The 19,462-nt window shown below is 35.3% G+C and overlaps 1 protein-coding gene, 1 non-coding gene and 1 pseudogene across 16 annotated transcripts in view; 1 reads left to right on the forward strand and 2 right to left on the reverse strand.

Moving 5' to 3' along the window:
* The window catches only part of APC (APC regulator of WNT signaling pathway), a 141,529-nt gene that overhangs the window by 56,858 nt on the left and 65,209 nt on the right, over positions 1-19,462 (reverse strand). For all 15 annotated transcript variants that reach the window (XM_038009020.2, XM_008014148.3, XM_008014136.3 and 12 more), the window contains 2 exons: positions 14,910-15,018; positions 9,659-9,772 (listed from right to left, as the gene is read on the reverse strand). In XM_038009020.2, the coding sequence (XP_037864948.1) occupies positions 9,659-9,772; positions 14,910-15,018 (223 nt within the window). The remainder of the gene's footprint in view (positions 1-9,658; positions 9,773-14,909; positions 15,019-19,462) is intronic.
* Positions 11,484-14,034, forward strand: LOC140709987 (chromobox protein homolog 3 pseudogene; annotated as a pseudogene).
* LOC119618459 (U6 spliceosomal RNA) lies at positions 12,146-12,252 on the reverse strand. The gene has a single exon (XR_005234755.1). It is a non-coding gene; the product is annotated as a U6 spliceosomal RNA (small nuclear RNA).

Here is a 19,462-nt window from a genome sequence, read left to right on the forward strand (position 1 = left end):
CAGCACTTCAGGAGGCCGAGGCGGATGAATCACTGGTCAGAAGATCGAGACCACCCTGGCCAACACAGTGAAACCCCGTCTCTACTTAAAAAAAAAAAAAAATTAGCTGGGTATGGTGGTGTGTGCCTGTAATCCCAGCTACTTAGGAGGCTGAGGCAGGAGAATCGCTTGAACCCAGCAGGCGGAGACTGCAGTGAGCCAAGATCGTGCCACTGCACTCCAGCCTGGGCGAGAGTGAGACTCTGTCTCAAAACAAAAACAAACCCCCAAAAATAAAAAATAAAACAAGAAGCTGTGCTCACTGTCCCAAATTAATCTATCTTAATTTTCTCCCTCTTTTCTTTCTTTTTAACAATGTAACTATGCCGATTCTCTATCATGATTCTGAAAGTAGTAAACTTAAGGTAAAAAATATTCTCAAACCAGACACCATGGCTCTGGCCTGTAATCCCGGCACACTGGGAGGCCAAGGTGGGCAGATTGCTTAAGCTCAGGAGTTTGAGACCAGCCTAGGGAATATGGTGAAACTTTGTCTCTACAAAAAATACAAAAATTCGCCAGCCATGAGGGCATGCGCCTGTAGTCCCAGTGACCTGGGAAGCTGAGGAGAGAGGATGGCTTAAGCCTGGGAGGCAGAGGTTGCAGTGAGCTGATATTGCGCCACTGCCCTCCAGTCTGGGAGACAGAGCCAGACTCAAAAAAATAGAAAAAAAAAAAAAAAAAAAAAAAAAGGACTATTCTTTAATTAACAAATCTTACCATGTCCAATTCATAGTATGAAAACCGTCTGAAGAAGAAATACCTGTACTTTTGGTAGTTTTCTAAAGATATTGCAAAGATGAATGATCATTTCTATAACCAGGTGGCAAATACTTCCTAGCTTCAGAGAAAGAGCCAAGCTACATACAATTACTGAATTTCTAAATTGGATTGTCTCCTCCCTTTCTATATAATCAGTTTCTATATAATTAGCTCCCTTCCATCAATACAGTCTTAAATAAAAAATTTTAATATTTGGAGAATGAAAACAGGAAATTATATCTCCTACTCCTCTCCATTTTACACTACATTTCCATATTGCCAGTATCTCACTAAATACTGAGGTCATGTCTATGTCTTGATGTCCAGTGAGGTGGATGGTTTCTGACATGACATTCCTTGTGCTTCTGTTTCTAATATGAAAATAGAAGAAGCCACTACACCTTGAGTATTCCTAATCCCTATCCCTAATACAAAAATCCAAAACCCAAAATGCTCCAAAATAGGAAACTTTTGGAGCACCCACATGGCGCTCAAAGGAAATGCTCACTGCAGCACTTCACGATTTGGATTTTTGGATTAGGGATGCTTAACCACTAAGTATTTCTTTCCTTTTTCTATATGACAAGAATATTTATGAAATTATGTTTAACAACAAACTGTTCAGGAGTATGGACTTGATATGACTTTAGAAAAAAGTGGCTCTTTAAAAACTGCAATAGTAACACAGATTCAGGATGACTCTCCACAAATTAGAATAGAAGGTAAATCCCTTAACTTGATAAAGGGCACGTATCAAAAACCCTGAGTAAACAACACACTTAACTGTGAAATTTTAAAAGAATTCCCTTTAAAGTCAAGACAAGAAAAAGACCACTATCATTGTTTCCATTCAAAGATATATTAGAGTTCTTAATACAACAAAAGAAAAAACACTGTAAGGACTGGAAAGGATAAACAATGTCATCATTTGCGAACAATATGGTAATGTATAGAACCTTAAACCGGCGATGATATAATAAAATATTTCAGGAAGACTGCTGGATACTTTTTACTTAAATGTAATTTAGTAATATAATTAAAGAAATTCCCACTTACAATACCAACAAAAACTGTAACATATCTACGAATAATTTTTTTAAATGATATGTAAGACCCCTGTGGAGAATTTGATAAAACCTTATTGAAGGATATAAAATAAAGCCTAAATGAATAAAGAGATATAAAATTAATAACAATACCTAATAATTTGTTTACTATGTGCCAGGTTCTCAGTGCTTTTACATATATCAACTCATTTAATCCTCACATTTTATAGTTTATCAATATGTGTATTGTACTGACAAGAAAACTGAGACAGAGAATTTACCTAGGATCACAGTCTTGCTAAGTGACAGGTTTGGTTCCAGAGTCCATCCTTTCAACCAAGACTAAATAGTATGAAGGTCTGATTTCTCCTTAATCTATAAATTTAATGTAATTCTAATCAAAAGCCCATGAAGCTTTTATTTGAATTAGAAGCTGACATTAAAGTTAAAATGGCAGAGTAATAAGGCAGAACACTACATTTTTAAAAACAAAGAAGGATTCACCCAACTGGGTATCAAGATTTATAAAACTGCAGCAAATAAAAAATGTGGTATCAGTGCAGGCACGGAGAAGCTAAAGTGGACTAACAGAAGAGAGTCCAGAAATATCCAGCATATATAAACTTGATATATGATGAGAGATGACATCACTCATCGATGAGGAACTAGTGCGGTATTCAATACATGATAATGAGAAATTCAGTTAACAACATAAATATATGTATACATGTGTGTGTATGAATATACATAACTATAGATACACACATGTATAAATCAAGTGTATGTAAATAAATATGTATTAATATATAATACACATACACACATATATAATATACATATAAGTTAGACTCCTGCCTCCACAACATACATAATAGCAAACTCAACATGAATTAAGGAGCAAATACAAGATTACCTTTATGACTTCAGTATAGGAAAAGATGTATAAATAGGTCACAGAAAGCACAAATCTGGCAATATAATTAATTGAGCTTTATCATAAAAGCTTATTTTTGTTATCATGAGGCCAATATAGATAACAGAATTGGTGGGGAGGAACTGAGATATATATTATCTACAAAGGATTGGTATCAAGGAGATATTAAAACATCTCTCAAACACATGAAAACAAGACATTTAATAGGGAATGATCAAGGGATACGAAGAAGTAACTTAGAAAGAAAACCCCAAAATCTAATAAATGTATTTGAGATTCAACTTCAGTAGCTCAGGAAAATATGAAGGTTAAGATGACAAAAATGTTTCATTGCCCACTGATTGTTAATTATAAATTCTGACTCACAAGTGATGGAGAAGACATACAGAAACAAGAATTCTCACATATTACTAGTAGAAATGTAAACTAAAAAGATCACTTTAAGAGCAATTTGGTAAACACTAATTCAAAACACTCACACCTTATGACCAGCAATTATGCTTTTAGATATATATCCTAGGGCAATGGTTAGCAAACTAGGGCCTGCTAGCCATCTGTTTTTGTAAATTTTTACTGGCACACAGCCATGCCCATTTGTTGATAAATTATCTATGGCTGCTTTCTTGTTAAAAGGCAGGGTTGAGGCTGGGAGTGGTGGCTCATACCTGTAATCTCAACATTTTGGGAGGCTGAGGCAGGTGGATCACCTGAGGTCAGGAGTTTGAGGCCAGACTGGACAACACGGTGAAACCCCGTCTCTACTAAAAATACAAAAATTAGCCAGGCATGGGGGCGCACACCTGAAATTCCAGCTACTGGGAGCCTGAGGCACAAGAACCGTTTGAACCTTAGAGGCGGAGGTTGCAGTGAGACAAAATTGCACAACTGTACTCCAGCCTAGGCGACAGAGTGAGACTGTCTCAAAAAAAAAAAAAAAAAAAAAAAAGGCAGGGTTGAGTAGTTGCAAAAGAGACCATATGGTCCACAAAACCTAAATATTTAATATGTGGTCTTCTAAGAAAATGATTGCTGACTCCTCACCTAGATAAACTCTTCCATGTTTGTTTACAAGACAAGAAAAAGTATGTTTATCAGAACTGTTTTTAACTGAAAAATTAGATCAACTTACGTGTCCCTCAACTAGGGAGGAGATACACTATATTAAACAGTATCATCAATTATGACAATATAGAGGTGTACTTACACCTTCACCCCACCAATTCCCACATCCCAGTAGTAAGTTCTATTAACAAACTGATGTGCACTTTTCCAACCTTTGCTTACATGCCTGTGGAAGAGTAAGTACCACCATACTAGGTGACCAAATACGCACTGAACAAGTAAGAGTAAATAAATAACCACGCAGTTAAGAGGTACCTGGAGACTAACAATCTCACATAGGTAGGCAAAAGTGGATTTTGAGTTTTCCTAAATTATTTACTAGTCATTTGTATGTGTTTTAATGGTCATATGCCATCTTTTTAATTAATTACCTTATTACATCCTCTGTCCATTAAAAAACATGGGTTAGGCAGGTGCAATGTACACACCTAAAGTCCCAACTATGTGGGAGGCTGAGGAAGGAGGGTTGCTAGAGCCATTTGAGGCTGTAGTGTATTATGACTGCTCCTGTGAATGGTCACTGCACTCCAGCCTGGGCAACTAGCAAGACCCCCTTTCTGAACAAAACAAAAACACAGGGTTGTCTTTTTCTTGCTAATTTGTAGGCATTCTTATATTTTAGGGATATTAACATTTTCCCCTTTATGTGTTATAAATATTTTTCTCTTATCTTTCGTGCAATGAATGATTTAAAAAGTTACAAGATAAATCCCAACTTTCCTCTTTATTGCTTTTGAGTTTCCATTCATATTTAAGATCTCTTGTCTGTATTTTATATTAATTTCAGATTTATTTTTCACATTTGAATAGTTAATCAACCTGTAACTTTTCTTAAGATATAAGGGTTTAATTTCTCATCTTTTGAGTAGGTCATTAGTTGTACCTATATAATTTATTGAGTAATTTACCATTTTCTCCAAAATTTATAATGTAACTTCTGTCATATAAAGGTTCTAAATATTCTTGTACCTCTTTCTAGTCTCTATCATTTGCCTAAATTTATTCCTGTGCTATTACCATACTGTGATTATTCCAACATCTTCACAGTAAATTTTAACAAATGCTAAGGTAAATCTTCAATTACGCATTCTTTCATAAATGTTTTTGGAAATTCTTGCATTATAAACTTTAGACTCATTTTTCTAGGTTCCAAAAAATTTAGTGTCCTTCAACAGTTTTATGTTTTTCTTTATGCAGGCTTTTTCTAGTTGCTTTAAAGTTTCCTGTTATTATGAACAGGTCCGCCTAACCCCATTTCCACTTTTAACTGGTAGTTATTGCTGATTTTTTTATGTATTTTAACTCCAGATACCTTACTAAATTCTCTTACTAGTTTAAATACTTTTTAGTTCATTTTATATAGCTTTTCTAGGCAAACCACCACATCACTTACAAATAATTATTTAATCTCTTCCCTTCTAGTTCAAAGATAGTATAGGATTCATAACACTTAATTTGTTTTTTTCTACTTGCATCAGTCAAGCCTATCAAACAAAGTTAAATAATAGTAATGACAGCAAGCTCCTCAAACATATTAATGATAGCAATGATGATTACCTCATTATTTCTCTGTTTTATTTTTCAAGACAGGGTCTTGCTCTGTCACTCAGGTTGGAGTGCAGTGGTGTGATCATAGCTTACTGCAACCTCTAATTCCTAAGCTCAAGCAATCCTACCACCTCAGCATTCCTTAAGGCAGCTGGGATTACGGTTGTGTGCCAACACAACTGCTAACTTGCGATCCCTTGCCTTGGCCTCCCAGAGTACTGGGATTACAGGCCTGAGCTATTTCACCCAGCCACTATTTTCTTAATATAAAGTTTGCTTCTGGTTTTTGGTAATACTTATATGTTTAAAAACTTTCATTCTATTATTTTATTTGGAATTCTTATTTACTCCTTCCCCTTGCAAATGAGACCCCATATTTTTTCTCATAGCTTCAGACCCTCCTGAGATCTCCTCTTCCAGGGCCGTTCTTGTTTCAATTGTTGAATCACGCAAGCAGGGAGTTAGGAGGGAAAGGAATGCTTTGGCTACCATATTCCCACTATTCTCAGTATCTTATTTTATAATAGCTTGCACACTTCAATCATTTAATAATTTAAAATATGTATTTATATTCTGCCCTAAGGTAAATATTTCCGTACACAACATATTTCTAGAAGTCCTATAGAAACACAGGGTCATAGAGCATAGGCATTTTAATTTTGGCAAATAATGCCAAACTGTCCTCCAAAAATGTATCAATTTATTCTTAAAACAACAGGGTAGACAATGTAATCCCAGCCTGTAATCCCAGCACTTTGGGAGGTCAAGGCAGGCAAGAACTCTTGAGGCCAAGAGTTCAAGACCAGCCTGACCCATATGGTGAAATCCTGTTTATACTAAAAATACAAAAACTAGCTGGGCATGGTGGCACCACAACTATAGTCTCAGCTACTCAGGAGGCTGAGGCACCAGAATCGCTTGAAGCCAGGAGGTGGAGGTTGCAGTAAGGTGAAATCACACCACTGCACTCCAGCCTATATGACAGAGCAAGACTGTGTCTCAAATAACAACAACAACAACAACAACAACAACAAAAACCAAAAAACCAAAGATTAAGGTAGATGATGTTTCTTACTTTCACACCCTTGCTAATACTGCATGTCATCAAATTATAAAGTTTCAGACAGCCTGATAGGAAAAAAAATATAGTACCTTATTTTATGTTACATTTCCCTGATGTTTAATGATGTTTAAGCATCTTTTCACAATCGTTTATTAGACACTTGAACTTATTTTTGTGATAGAACTATTCACATCCTTTGACTATTTTGCTATTTGGTTATCTGTTTTCTTTCTTTTCTTTCCTTTTTTTTTGAGTGCAGTGGTGAGACTGTAGCTCACTGCAGCCTTGAACTCCTGGGCTCAAGGGATCCTCCTCCCTCAGCCTCCCAAGTAACTAGGTCCATGGATGTGCACCATCATACTCAGCCTTTTTTTTTTTTTTTTTTTTTTTTTTGGAGAGGCAGGGTCTTGTTATGTTGCTCATGCTGGTCTCGAACTCCTGGGTTCAGGTGATCCTTCTGCCTCAGCCTCTCAAATTGCTAGAATAACAGGTGTGAGTCACCATGCCTGGCACAGTTGATAATTTTTAATTGATTTGTAGGTGATCCTCGTAGAGCAGGGATATTAAATCTCATACATTCTACCAACATTTCCATTATTTGCCTTTTTATCTTGTTTACAATTTCTTTAACCTTAACCTTCATATAACTATTTCCAGAATAAATGAATGCGTATGTTTCTCAAAATACAGAATAAAATTTCTTTAGAATATTAACTACCAAAATGAAGAATACTGCAATCCAGAATAAAAAAAGAATGACTATTTTAGCACTTATGTGAACAAAATGGCCAAAGAGGAACTAAAGTTAACCTTTCTTCAGGGATATAAACTGTCCGGAATACACCTGCTTATATTTAAATAGCACAAGAATTTTTACAACTACCACCTCGTCTTGTTCTTTAAGGATCTCTCTCTCTCTAAAAAAAAAAAGCTCACATTTAACAGATACAGAAAAACTAGCTTATGTCTACAGTATCCCATATATTCATGTTCTAAAAATGCAAATTCATATAAACCTAAGTAACATTTCTGTTTTTTGAAACAAACAAACCTAACATTTTAAAATAATTCCATGAAAATCTCAAATTTAAATCTAAATATAACATGGAATATATTTTTAGAAATTATTTATATATTCTTGGTTTTAGTTCTTTGCCAGTTACATGGTAATAAATATCTTCTCCCAATTTGTACCTTATCTTTTCACTTTCTTTAAGGTACTTGAGGATAAATTATTAATTTTAATACAGTAAAATTATTGGTCTTTTATCATTAGTGTTTTAAGTCTTTCTTAAAAAATACTTTCCTACTCTAATATCAGAAACATACTTATGTATATTTTCTACTGAAAGGTTTAAAGTTTTATTTTTGACATTTAAGTCACGAATCTTTCTGACTGGGATGGGGCAAGAGGGAAGGTAAAAAAAGTAATATATTATATACATGTATTATAACTAACATGTACACACACACGCACACACACACTCGTTAAGCCTCCAACCTCATTAGGAAACTAACATGTATAGACTATGAAATGTAGCATGGTACCGGTGTTTTAGCAGCACCTTAGCCTACCACCATACTCCAAAACCAATAGAATATACATTATGTTTAGGCTGGGTGATATGGTTTGGCTCTGTGTATCCACCCAAATCTCATCTTGTAGCGCCCATGTGTTGTGGGAGGGACCCAGTGGGAGATAATTAAATTATGGGGGTGGGTCTTTCCTGTGCTGTTCTGGTGATAGTGTAATTCTCACGAGATCTGATGGTTTTAAAAATGGGAGTTTCCCTGTCAGTCTCTCTCTCTTTACCTGCCACCATCCATGTAAGACACGACTTGTTCTTCTTTGCCTTCCACCATGATTGAGAGGATTCCCCAGCCACGTGGAACTGTTAAGTCCCTTAAACCTCTTTCTTTTATAAACTGCCCAGTCTCGGGTATGTATTTATCAGCAACCTGAAAATGAACTAATACACTGGGCATGATGACTCTAAATCCCAGCACTTTGGTAGGCCGAGGCGGGTGGATCACTTGAGGTCAGGCGTTCAAGACCAGCCTGGCAAACATGGTGAAACCCCATCTCCACTAAAAATACAAAAATTAGCTGGGCATGGTGGCGTAGGCCTGTAATCCCCACTACTCAGGTGGCTGAGGCAGGAGGCTTGCTTGAACTCGGGAAGTGGAAGTTGCTGGCGAGATCATGCCATTGCACTTCAGCCTGGGCAACAGGGTGAGACTCCTTCTCAAGAAAAAAAAAAGAAGAATATTCATTATGTTTAGGAAGCGTTACATAAAAAATGAAGACTATACTTCAAGGAATGTAAAACATCCTACAGTAGCCATTTTAAAACTATTTGTTTCATAGAATAAAAAATGTACATGTATCACTACCATGTAAATGTTGGTCTCTCCTTTTATTTGCTATTAATATTTACTTAAAGAAAATCTTTAAATGTTTTCCTCCCAATTTGTCCCAAAAGTTAAAAAAGCAAACAACAACCCATGCTAGTTTTGAAACAGATAAGGCAATTGGCAATGCCTCTTCAGGGCTTAAAAACATGTCATTCATAAACTTGTTTGAATATAAAAAGGCTATATTCAATAATATATAAAAATATTTAATAGCAAAGCTAGCTAATACTCTTTCTTGACATTGAGGGTAGAAATAGAGGAATGTTCTCCATATAACTTACTCCGTCTCTCCTAAAATTCTCTTTTGTTTCCTTCCTATCATCCCTGAATGAGGGCTTTTTTTTTTTTTTTGTAAGTGCACAATTTGAAGAGCAGTGACATGTTCTGAATGCCTTTATACAGTCTTAGATTATAAGAAGTAAAAGTCTCAAAGGAGAACTGAAGCTAGTTATTAGCTACCAGAAGACCACCATCTAACTCTGTCTCTCCCTTACAATTCCAAGGCAGAACAGAACAGTATCAGGGGAAATGAATATAGTAAAGAAACAATTATGTGAATGTTGATTATGTAGCTCAGCAGCCATAAATCTTATTGTGAAATAAAGCCAAAATAAAGACAGCCTTATAAATGTCTTTAATAATAAAATTTAATCAATATTAACAGAGCTGTAATTCATTTTATTCCTAATAGCTCTTTGCTGTTTTATCACTTAGAAACAAGTAACTTACCTGTGCTCGTTTTTCCATATCCTGGCAGGTACCTAGTTGTTCTTCCATTGCAACTCTGATTTGCCTCGCTTCATATTCCAATTGTCTTCTGGTCATATCTGTTTGTAAGGAAAACTAAAACCACAAACAATACAAAAGATCAATATCTTGTATTTATGCTAATCAGTAAAAGCAAAAAAGCATATAAATACCAATAAAGAAAATGAATAAGCAAATATGTCAGTCATGGTGAATGAGAAAATTATTTTTTACTCCAAGGAGTGTTTAAATTTGATTATACGTGTCAGACTCAATCCGGATCCCTGATGTGATGTGGAATTCAAACACTTATTTGCCAAAGTCACAAGTGGCTTTAATTAGATTGGCCTATTTCACTTAAAATATATAATTGGTCCAGTTAGAGTGAGGCTAACTTCAGTTCCCTTATGACTCTTCTCTACTGAAGAGGCACTACTTTTAATTTTTAAATACTAGTATATTAATGTGGACAACATAGAAATTTCAAGAAACAAGTCCATTATTCTTAAGCTTATACTTCAACTTAAGGTAAGGATTACTATATACATACAGACTAAATAGAGAGAACTTTTCCATTAATCAAACGAAGAATATGGGATAAGAAAAAGCCTACATGTAATAAAAATAATCATAAATAGAGTGGACAAAGTCAACAAAGACTTTGGTAAAAATTCAAAAGTAAAGCAAAGTTGAAACAAATAAAAAGAGGTACTTCTTTAGAATGGGTGATAACTCATTCAAAAATTTATTAACCCTCTAATTAAAATTCCAAGGACTATGATAACTGCCAAGCATGCAACAGGATTTTAAAAGGACAAGGTAATGAAACCTGTGTTTCATTCACAAGTTTCATTATAAACCCATGCCCAAAAGGTTAAAAAATCTGATTAAATGATAGGTAACAGACTTATAATGGGCCATGAAGGGAATGAGAAAATGCTGTAGATTTTCTGTGTGCCCAAAGAAAACTGTGTATGACATATATCTGACTCAGAATAGCATTCTAGTCTAAGAACTCCAAATTGTGTTGTCAGTTGTAGTTAGATTAGTTCTCACCCTTTTCCCTTTGCAACATACAGATGACATTCATATGCAGAATGTATTCCCTTAGGCATACCCAAATTATGGGTTGCAACAGAGATGAAACAGTCTGCATGTTATTTCTTATTCCTACTGAGCCAGTTGTAACTCCACTTATTAGTCCTCCATTTCCCAAACCCTCTCTGCAAAAAAAAAAAAAATTGAGCATGACACAGTATGTTGCAATAATGTGGTTTAGATCTGATGTTTTCAGTAATGTTTAGTATTTTGATAAGTAGGTATTTCCATATAAAGTGTTCATTAACTTGGCTTCCCAACATAAATGCAAAATTTGTGAAATTAAAAAATAGTTATAAAATACAAGCAGAGTTTAAATTTGCTAATGTTGCCAATGATCCCTGATAATGTCTTATATATATTAAATTAATGTGATCACTTAATAAATTAGTAGAGAATAATTAACTTGACAACTGATCTTTGTTTCAGATAGTAACCAAATACTCTTGAATCGTCATGTACATTTAAGCTTTTTCCTGAAACTGACCTCATGTAGACAGTTGGATTCTGGATTTTGTGTATTCTCTAACGACCAAAGTTAATGGTAAGCAAAACTACACTTTGGTATTTTTCTTTATAAAAGTTATAGTCTCAACAAATCCCCCCAAATTCCTAATCCTCACATGCTAACAATTCTCCAATAAATGTTCTCTCACTACCTGTGCTCCTTAATTCCCAGGAGCACTGTTAAGTGTTAACATGTTAAGGGCCCTGTCAGAAAAAGGGATTCTCTCTCTCTCAAATCCCTGAATGATTATTCTAGGAGAGTGAGCACGTAAGCTTCCAGTTCCACCTCCTGTCAGCCAATGTCCACTAAGGAAACCTGGTTAGTTACATGTTTTCAAAAAGGTTTTCTCTCTTTCAACTTTTACCTTTTTGTCTATTTTGGTCTCTCAAAGTAGTAGTAGAAAATGAAAAATCTAAGCTAAGAGAGTAAGTTTTATTTTAATTAGCCTATTTTCTTTTAAAAAATTACATGTGGCCAGGCATGGTGGCTCACACCTGTAATCCCAACACTTTGGGAGGCCAAGGCGGGTGGATCACGAGGTCAGGAGATACAAACCATCCCGGCTAACACAGTAAAACCCCATCTCTACTAAAAGTACAAAAAATTAGCTGGAAATGGTGGCATGCGCCTATAGTCCCTGATACTTGGGAGGCTGAGGCAGGAGAATCGCTTGAACCCGGGAGTCGGAGGTTGCATTGAGCTGAGATTGTGCCACTGCATTCCAGCCTGCGCAACAGAGCGAGACTCCATCTCAAAAAAACAAAAACAAAAACAAAAACAAAAAGTTACATGAAATATTTATGGATAATAGTTAAAATAGGTAGTCTTGTTTGAGATTGTATATTTTTTTCTTTTCTTTTTTTTAAAATATAGAATACTTCATGAATTTCCACGTCATCCTTGAGCAAGGGCCATGCTAATCTCCTCTGCATCATTCCAGTTTTAGGATATGTGCTGCTGACGCGGTCACTACAAATGTATTTGAGAAATATTCTTATATGTGCCATCCCACGAATACAATCGTTGACACGGAGAGGGAGAGGCTGACGGGATTAGAATTTTTTTTTATAGAGCGCTGCAGACCTATAACCCGGAGCGGCTTGGAGGTGGTGAATATCAGCTCCTCAAGTCTGCAACAAAAAATGGCCTCCGATAAAACTACATTGCAAAAAGTAGGAAACAAACAGAATGGAAAGAGTAAAAAAGAGGAAGAGGCAGAGCTGGAAGAATCTGTGGTGGAAAATGTACTAGACTGACGTGTAGTGAATGGGAAAGTGGAATACTTCCTTAAGTGGAAGGGATTTACAGATGCTGACAACACTTGGGAACCTAAAGAAAATTTAGATTGTTCAGGATTAATTGAAGCATTTCTTAATTTTCAAAAAACTAGTCAAGAAAAAGATGGCACAAACAGAAAATCTTTATCTGACAGTGAATCTGATGACAGTAAATCAAAGAAGAAAAGGGATGCTGCTGACAAACCAAAAGGCTTTGCCAGATGTCTTGATCCTGAAAGAGTAATTGGTGCCACAGACAGCAGTGGAGAATTGCTGTTTCTCACGAAATGGAAGGATTCAGATTAGGCAGAGTTGCTGCTGGCAGAAGAGGAAAATGTAAGGGTCCTCAAATTGTAATTGCTTTTTATAAAGAGAAATTAACTTGGCATTCTTGTCCAGAAGATGAAGCACAGTAATTGTTCACACTGTTTTATATGGGTCTTGGTTTTTGATTTACTAGTGTGAAGAAATAACTACATTTTAATGAAAATCAAGTTTGGTATGTTCGTTTTGAAAGTAGTATTGGGAGAGTTGTCGTGGATTTTCTTTTGCATTGATAGCACTGGTTACTTTGAACAAATAAATAAAAGCTTTCTGTAGTTGCTTCCTTCATCAGAAAAAAAAAAAAAAAACATTAGATACCATGGTATATTATATCCACCGCAAGAGAGAACAGCTTTTCTAAATATATTAGGGGCAATTTCCATAGCCATTACTCAATCAGAACTTCTGTTCTCATACGCCTAAGGACCATTCTGGGTTTCTTATTTTTTTTTTCGTGTGTGTGTGTATAAAGAAAATGCACACGTAAATGTTTTCTTTTTTATTGTTTTTAAACATTTACGAAAACAAAAATCACAGGTAACCCAATGTTTCTGAAATGTCATCAGTCTGAGCAATCTAAGAAAAATAAATCACTTCAAGTTAAATTGAAAAATCTCCTGAAGTCATACATTTCAAGTTAAATGAATGATTTTAATTAATTGGACAATTTAAATTGAATAATTTAAAAGCAGCCATATCAGAATTCATATCTGTAAATGCAATGGTTTACACAATTTCTAAAACGAAAAATTTTACCATTACCAACAACATCCAGATGAGGAAACCAGACAAATCCTAGTGTATTTTAATTAGCTAACCAAGACAGTTAAATGGACACGTAAAAGATTCCTCTGGTGAGTCATTTCTTTTTGTTTTTTCTTTTTGTTTTGAGATGGAGTCTAGCTCTGTCGCCCAGGCTGGAGTGCAGTGGTGTGACCTTGGATCACTGCAACCTCTGCCTCCCAGGTTCAAGTGATTTTCCTGCCTCAGTCTCCCAAGTAGCTGAGACTACAGGCATGGACCACCACGTCTGGCTAATTTTTGTATTTACGTTAGTAGAGACAGAGTTTCACCATGCTGACCAGGCTGGTCTCGAACTCCTGGCCTTAAGTGATCCACCTTCCTCAGCCTCCCAAAATGCTGGGGTTACCGGCGTGAGCCTCTGCCATGATGAGTCATTTCTTAACAAAAAGTTGAAGTCCCTGTGTTACACTGACTAAAAGGTCACGATTCATGGAATGTCTAAGACTTGGCTCATGGAAACCTAATCAGATGGTTAGGACCTGCTGTCATAAATGGGTGAACAAACTTCTGTAATCTAAACTATCGACTTGCATATATTTTCTTTACTCCAACACATTCATTACATGTAGGTTCGATATTTTCAGTATATGTTTTGCTGGTTCAGCGGAGGACAAGAAAAACAACCCTTTGTAGTAAATCCGAATGTTATTCAACTGCACACTGTTAGTTTATTGTGAATACTGGTGGACAGTGGTCAATAGTTCCATATTCCTTAAAAAAATTTTAAAACATAGTTATATTCGCAAAACAAACCAACTTTAGTGTTTGCAAAAATGCTAATATCTGTACTATAGCTACTGGCATTTGTATCTGGAATATTTTCAGAGATATTTTTATTGCAAAAACTATATGGCATAATTCCTGTAACAGTACAAAAAATAGGCAGATGATAACAAATATTTCTATAGAATATGTTTGACAATTCAATACACAGAAATAAAAAACTAGTTGCCTAGTTGAACCGTGAGGTCCTCTAGAATTCAAACTTTATAGATTTTCTAAATAAGAGCTTTAAATAAAACATTTGAGCACAATAGTTTTATCATCTTTACAAACAAAAATTCATTAACTATTATATATTCAGGCCTAAAGTTGGGTAAAATATATTACAGTTTACAAATAACTATAAATTCAGTTATCCTGAATTTTAATGGATTACCTAGGTACTTTAATATATCAAGTTATTAAAGTTTCAAATAAGTTGTACTGCCAAGTTACTTACATTTTCAGTTAAAGGAAGACTATCTATTCTTTTAGTGAGATTCTGAAGTTGAGCATAATACCAGTCTTTTTCCTTTTCTTCTTTGTCAAGATCAGCAAGAAGCAATGACCTATTTTTTTTAAAAAAGGTATGTTTAAACAATGCTAATACAGACTGCACAAGAGCAATACTTATACCAGTTTTTATTGCAAACTTCTCTACCTAAAGTGTAAATAAGGAATTACTCAAAAAATTTACATTGATTTCAATTTTTAAAGGTAGGACTTAGAATATTACAGTCATTACAATTAGAGTATTAAAAAGAACATTTTTTTCTAAATAAACAGGTAATCATCCTTAAAACAATACTTACACTTCACTAAAGGCTTTCTTCATATTTATAGTCTAAGAAAATAATGATAGGTAAAAGGTACAGATATAACAAAACTCAAAATTAGTATAAGAATAAAAAGCATGGTAAAGGAATTAAGAAAAGCAACAATGATGCCAGAAGACAAACCTAGAATATAGGAAGCTACGACCTTGGACACTGATGTGGCTTTCAGCTTCACGACAGTCACAATAATAAGAAATATACTGTCATTTTGAAATAAGAGGAAGTCATGAGGGAGAGAAACTTCTTAGTTTGGAATTTTAACACCAAATGGTGGTGTTCTCCATAGCAATCTGTATTAAGATACTGTATACCTGAGCATTGTAAACATAAATGCACAGTAAGAGTGTTACAGGGATAAAACTCAAGAGGTAAAAAAGTATAAAATTTATCTCTTTTCACATGGCTCTTCGCCAGAGCTACCACTGTTATAATTTTCTTATGTGTATTTCTAGAGCTATTCTATAAAAATGCAAGGATATATGTGCATACTTATATGTTCATTTTAAATATAAATAGTAGCGTATTATTATAGTACATGTTGTCCTGCAACTTTTTTTCACTTAAAAATTGATCCTGGGGGCCAGGTGTGGGGCACATGCCTGTAATGCCAAAACTTAGGGAAGCCGAGGCAGGTGGATCACTTTAAGCTCAGGAGTTCAATACCAGCCTGGGCAACATGATAAAAACCCAAACCCCAAAATCCCATCTCTACAAAAAAATACAAAAACTAGCCAGGTGTGGTGGTGCACACCTGTAGTCCCAGCTACTCAGGAGGCTGAGCTGGGAGAATCACCTGAGCCCAGGAGGCCGAGGCTGCAGTGAGCTGAGATCATACCACTGCATTCCAGCCTGGGCAACAGACTTCTTTCAAAAAAAAAAAAAAAAAAAAAAAAAAAAGTAGATCTTGCAGAACACAAATAAGGCACAGGTTGAGTATCCCTTATTCAAAATGATTGTGACTAGAAGTGTTTTTGGATTTTGGAATATTTCTATTATACTTAACAGTTGGGCATCTCAAATCCAAAAATGCTCTAATTAGTATTTCCTTTGAGCATCATGTCACTCAAAAACTTTGGGATTTTGGAGAATCTTCTATTTCCAGATTTGGGATGCTCAATCTATACTAGGTATTTTTTTTGTTAGCTGCATAATATTCCAAGAATTCCCTAGTATTCATAAATCTATGTAGGGATACACTATAACCAACTCTTAGTTGGCAGGTACTTAGGGCGTTTCTAATCTTTTATTATTATAAACAATGCCACATTGAATAGTCTTATAGATATACCTCATTTCATACATGTACACGCATTTATATAAAAGAAATTCCTAGAATATCTAAATTTTTAACTTACTGCCCTTGTGAGATGTTATACCAATGTATGCTACCATCATCACCAATTTAAGTGTTTAATTCAACTTTTTACTTTTTCATATCTAGGTTTTTTTTAAATGGTGTATCACTGGTTTTAATTTGATTTTTTTTACTATGAGTGAGACTAAACATTTTGTTTGTTTATAAACCATTTGTATTTTCTTTTCTGTGATTTTTTCTTATTTGTAGGACCTTTTCTGTATTAAAAATGACAGTGCTTTGTCAGTTGTTGGGTTGCATATATATTTTCTCAACACTTGTGTTTTTAACATTGTTTACTCAGTTGACGCTTGAACATGGGTGTGAACTGCATGGGTCCACGTATACATGAATTTCCTTCCACTTCATTATGATTTTCTTAATAACATTTTTTCTCTAACTTAACATGGTATATACTACATATAACATACAAAATATTTGTTACTTGACTGTTTATGTTATCAGTAAGGCTTCCAGCCAATAGCAGGCAATCAGTAAAGTTTTTGGGGAGTCAAAAGTTATATATATATTTTTGACTGCACGGAGTGGGTGGGTAGGCCAACTCCTGAATTGTTCAAGGGTCAACTGTAATGTTTTGCCACGTAGAAAATTTTGATTTCCATGCAGTCTGATTTGTAGATATTTTCTATTATAGATTCTGGAGTTTGGTTATACAGAGAGATGTTCCCCACTCTGATACTATTACTTTAAAAGTTCTGCTTGATTATTGTTTCTTAGGAAATATGGAATGAATCTTAGTAGTGAGTACAAATGTGAGTATGTAGAAGGCTCTGTTCTTGCTAAAATGTATTTTCCTTTACTAAGAAGCAACTTAAAAAATAAGAAATAAGCTTTTGTTCTTATGTGGCAACTTTAATAGTGACGGACTGATTGCGAAAGAGGGAAGCCCCTGTTTACGATGTTGCATCCCTCAGGGAAGGCAGACTAAAGACAAGCTGCTCTCTCCCTCCGATTTCTAACAGCAGAAAGAGAAGAAAGCACTGCAGAAAGCCTGAACTTCATTCACAGCTGGGTATCACAACTCCCATAAAGATGAGATTTAATTCTATTTTTCAGTTTTCCCTAGTGAGGACCTGTAGGACCTACCAGGTCCAAGGTGGGAAAAAGAGTAAAAAAAATGGTGATGCTAATATTTCGTCCATTATTTCCTAATAAATGAACTTATGAAATAAGAGTTGGGGCCAGGCATGGTGGGTCACGCCTGTAATCCCAGCACTTTGGGAGGCTGAGGCAGGTGGATCACTTAAGGTCAGGAGTTTGAGACGAGCCTGGCCAACATGGTGAAACCCTGTCTCTACTAAAAATACAAAAATAGCTCGGCATTGTGGCAGACACTCGTAGTCCCAGCTACTCGGGAGGCTGAAGCATGAGAATCTCTTGAACCAGGGAGGCAGAGGTTGCAGTGAGCCAAGATCGTGCCATTGCACTCCAGTCTAGGTGACAGAGTGAGATTTTGTCTTTAAAAAAAAAAAAAAAAGGGGCTGGGCGTTAAAAGTGCTTAAATTGCCAGGCCAATGTCAGTGGCAGTGTTGAAGTAAGGGGGAGGTTAGGGACACTAGCGACAATCTGATACTATAAAGTTTAAGATTAACCTGTAGTAAAATGCTCTGGGGAAGCCAAGGTTATAGTGTCTTCAGCTAAAATGATAGCAAGTGATTAAATTACAGTAGACCTTGTGACTCACACAACAGCAGTTCATAAGGCTCAGAACTGAAACTAAAGCTAGACTCAGAACAGGTAGGGTCACTAGGGTTTAGTGTACTAAAGGCCTATTTTGTGATTGCCAATGGCCTTCTTTAAAAATGCTTTTTCACATAAATCTCATGTCTTCTTAGTCCTCTACCTTACTGGGGGTCACCTAGAAGAGCACCGCACATTTGTATTAGTATTCAATAAATATTTGTTAAATAAAGTAATAGTGAACATGACAGCAACAATACCTAACATTATTGAATGCTGTATGTACTGGGCATAGTGCTAAGGACTTTAAAAAAATCTAATTTAATCCTCTTGTTATCTTTTGAGGTCGTTATTCTCATGATCACTTCACTAACTAGAAAACTGAGGTTCAAAAAGGTTATAAAGCTACAAGCTGGGTTTAAGTCCTGGCTTGACCAACTTCTAGCATTTATCTTGAGGAGTACAGATAAATGAAGAAGACATAAACTATGACTTTAGGAAGGTCTAGAAAGAAAGAACAGAAAAAACTAAAGGGGAAAATCATCAAAGAAGTAATATAACAGAAAAAAGGTGAATAAATAAATTTCCAGATGAAAAGGGTACAGTAAATATTCAGCATGATGAATGAAGAAAATACGCATACCAAAACATTCAAAAGCTTCGAAAGAGGAAAAATTGCCATCTACAAAGGAATAACATTCAGATTGGTATCAAATTTCTCATTGGTACCTTGATAATGAAGAAAAATGAGTTTGAACCTAAACTTACCTGAACTATCAATCAAGTGTGAGAGCAAAATAAGTATACTATCACACAAGCAAGAAATCAATTTATCTCTCTCCTACATAGTAAGAGTCAAGAACACCCAAATATATTAGACCTAAATGGGAAGCGTAATGACAACAATGGTATGACAGTATTGTAGCAGGCTCAGGAAGCAAATGGTCCAAATTAGATCAGAAAAATTCATTGGCTCCAATAAAAATTTATTTATGAATACAATGAAACTAGATCCTCATATTACCATAAAGACACAAGTTTCCACTCCCAAAAACATAAAAGAAAGAAAAATTAGAAACTTGAGACAAAAACCAAGGGCTATATAAGAAAGACACAGTTCAA

Source organism: Chlorocebus sabaeus, chromosome 23 (genome assembly GCF_047675955.1).
Source record: "Chlorocebus sabaeus isolate Y175 chromosome 23, mChlSab1.0.hap1, whole genome shotgun sequence".
NCBI classification, from domain to species: Eukaryota; Metazoa; Chordata; class Mammalia; order Primates; family Cercopithecidae; genus Chlorocebus; species Chlorocebus sabaeus.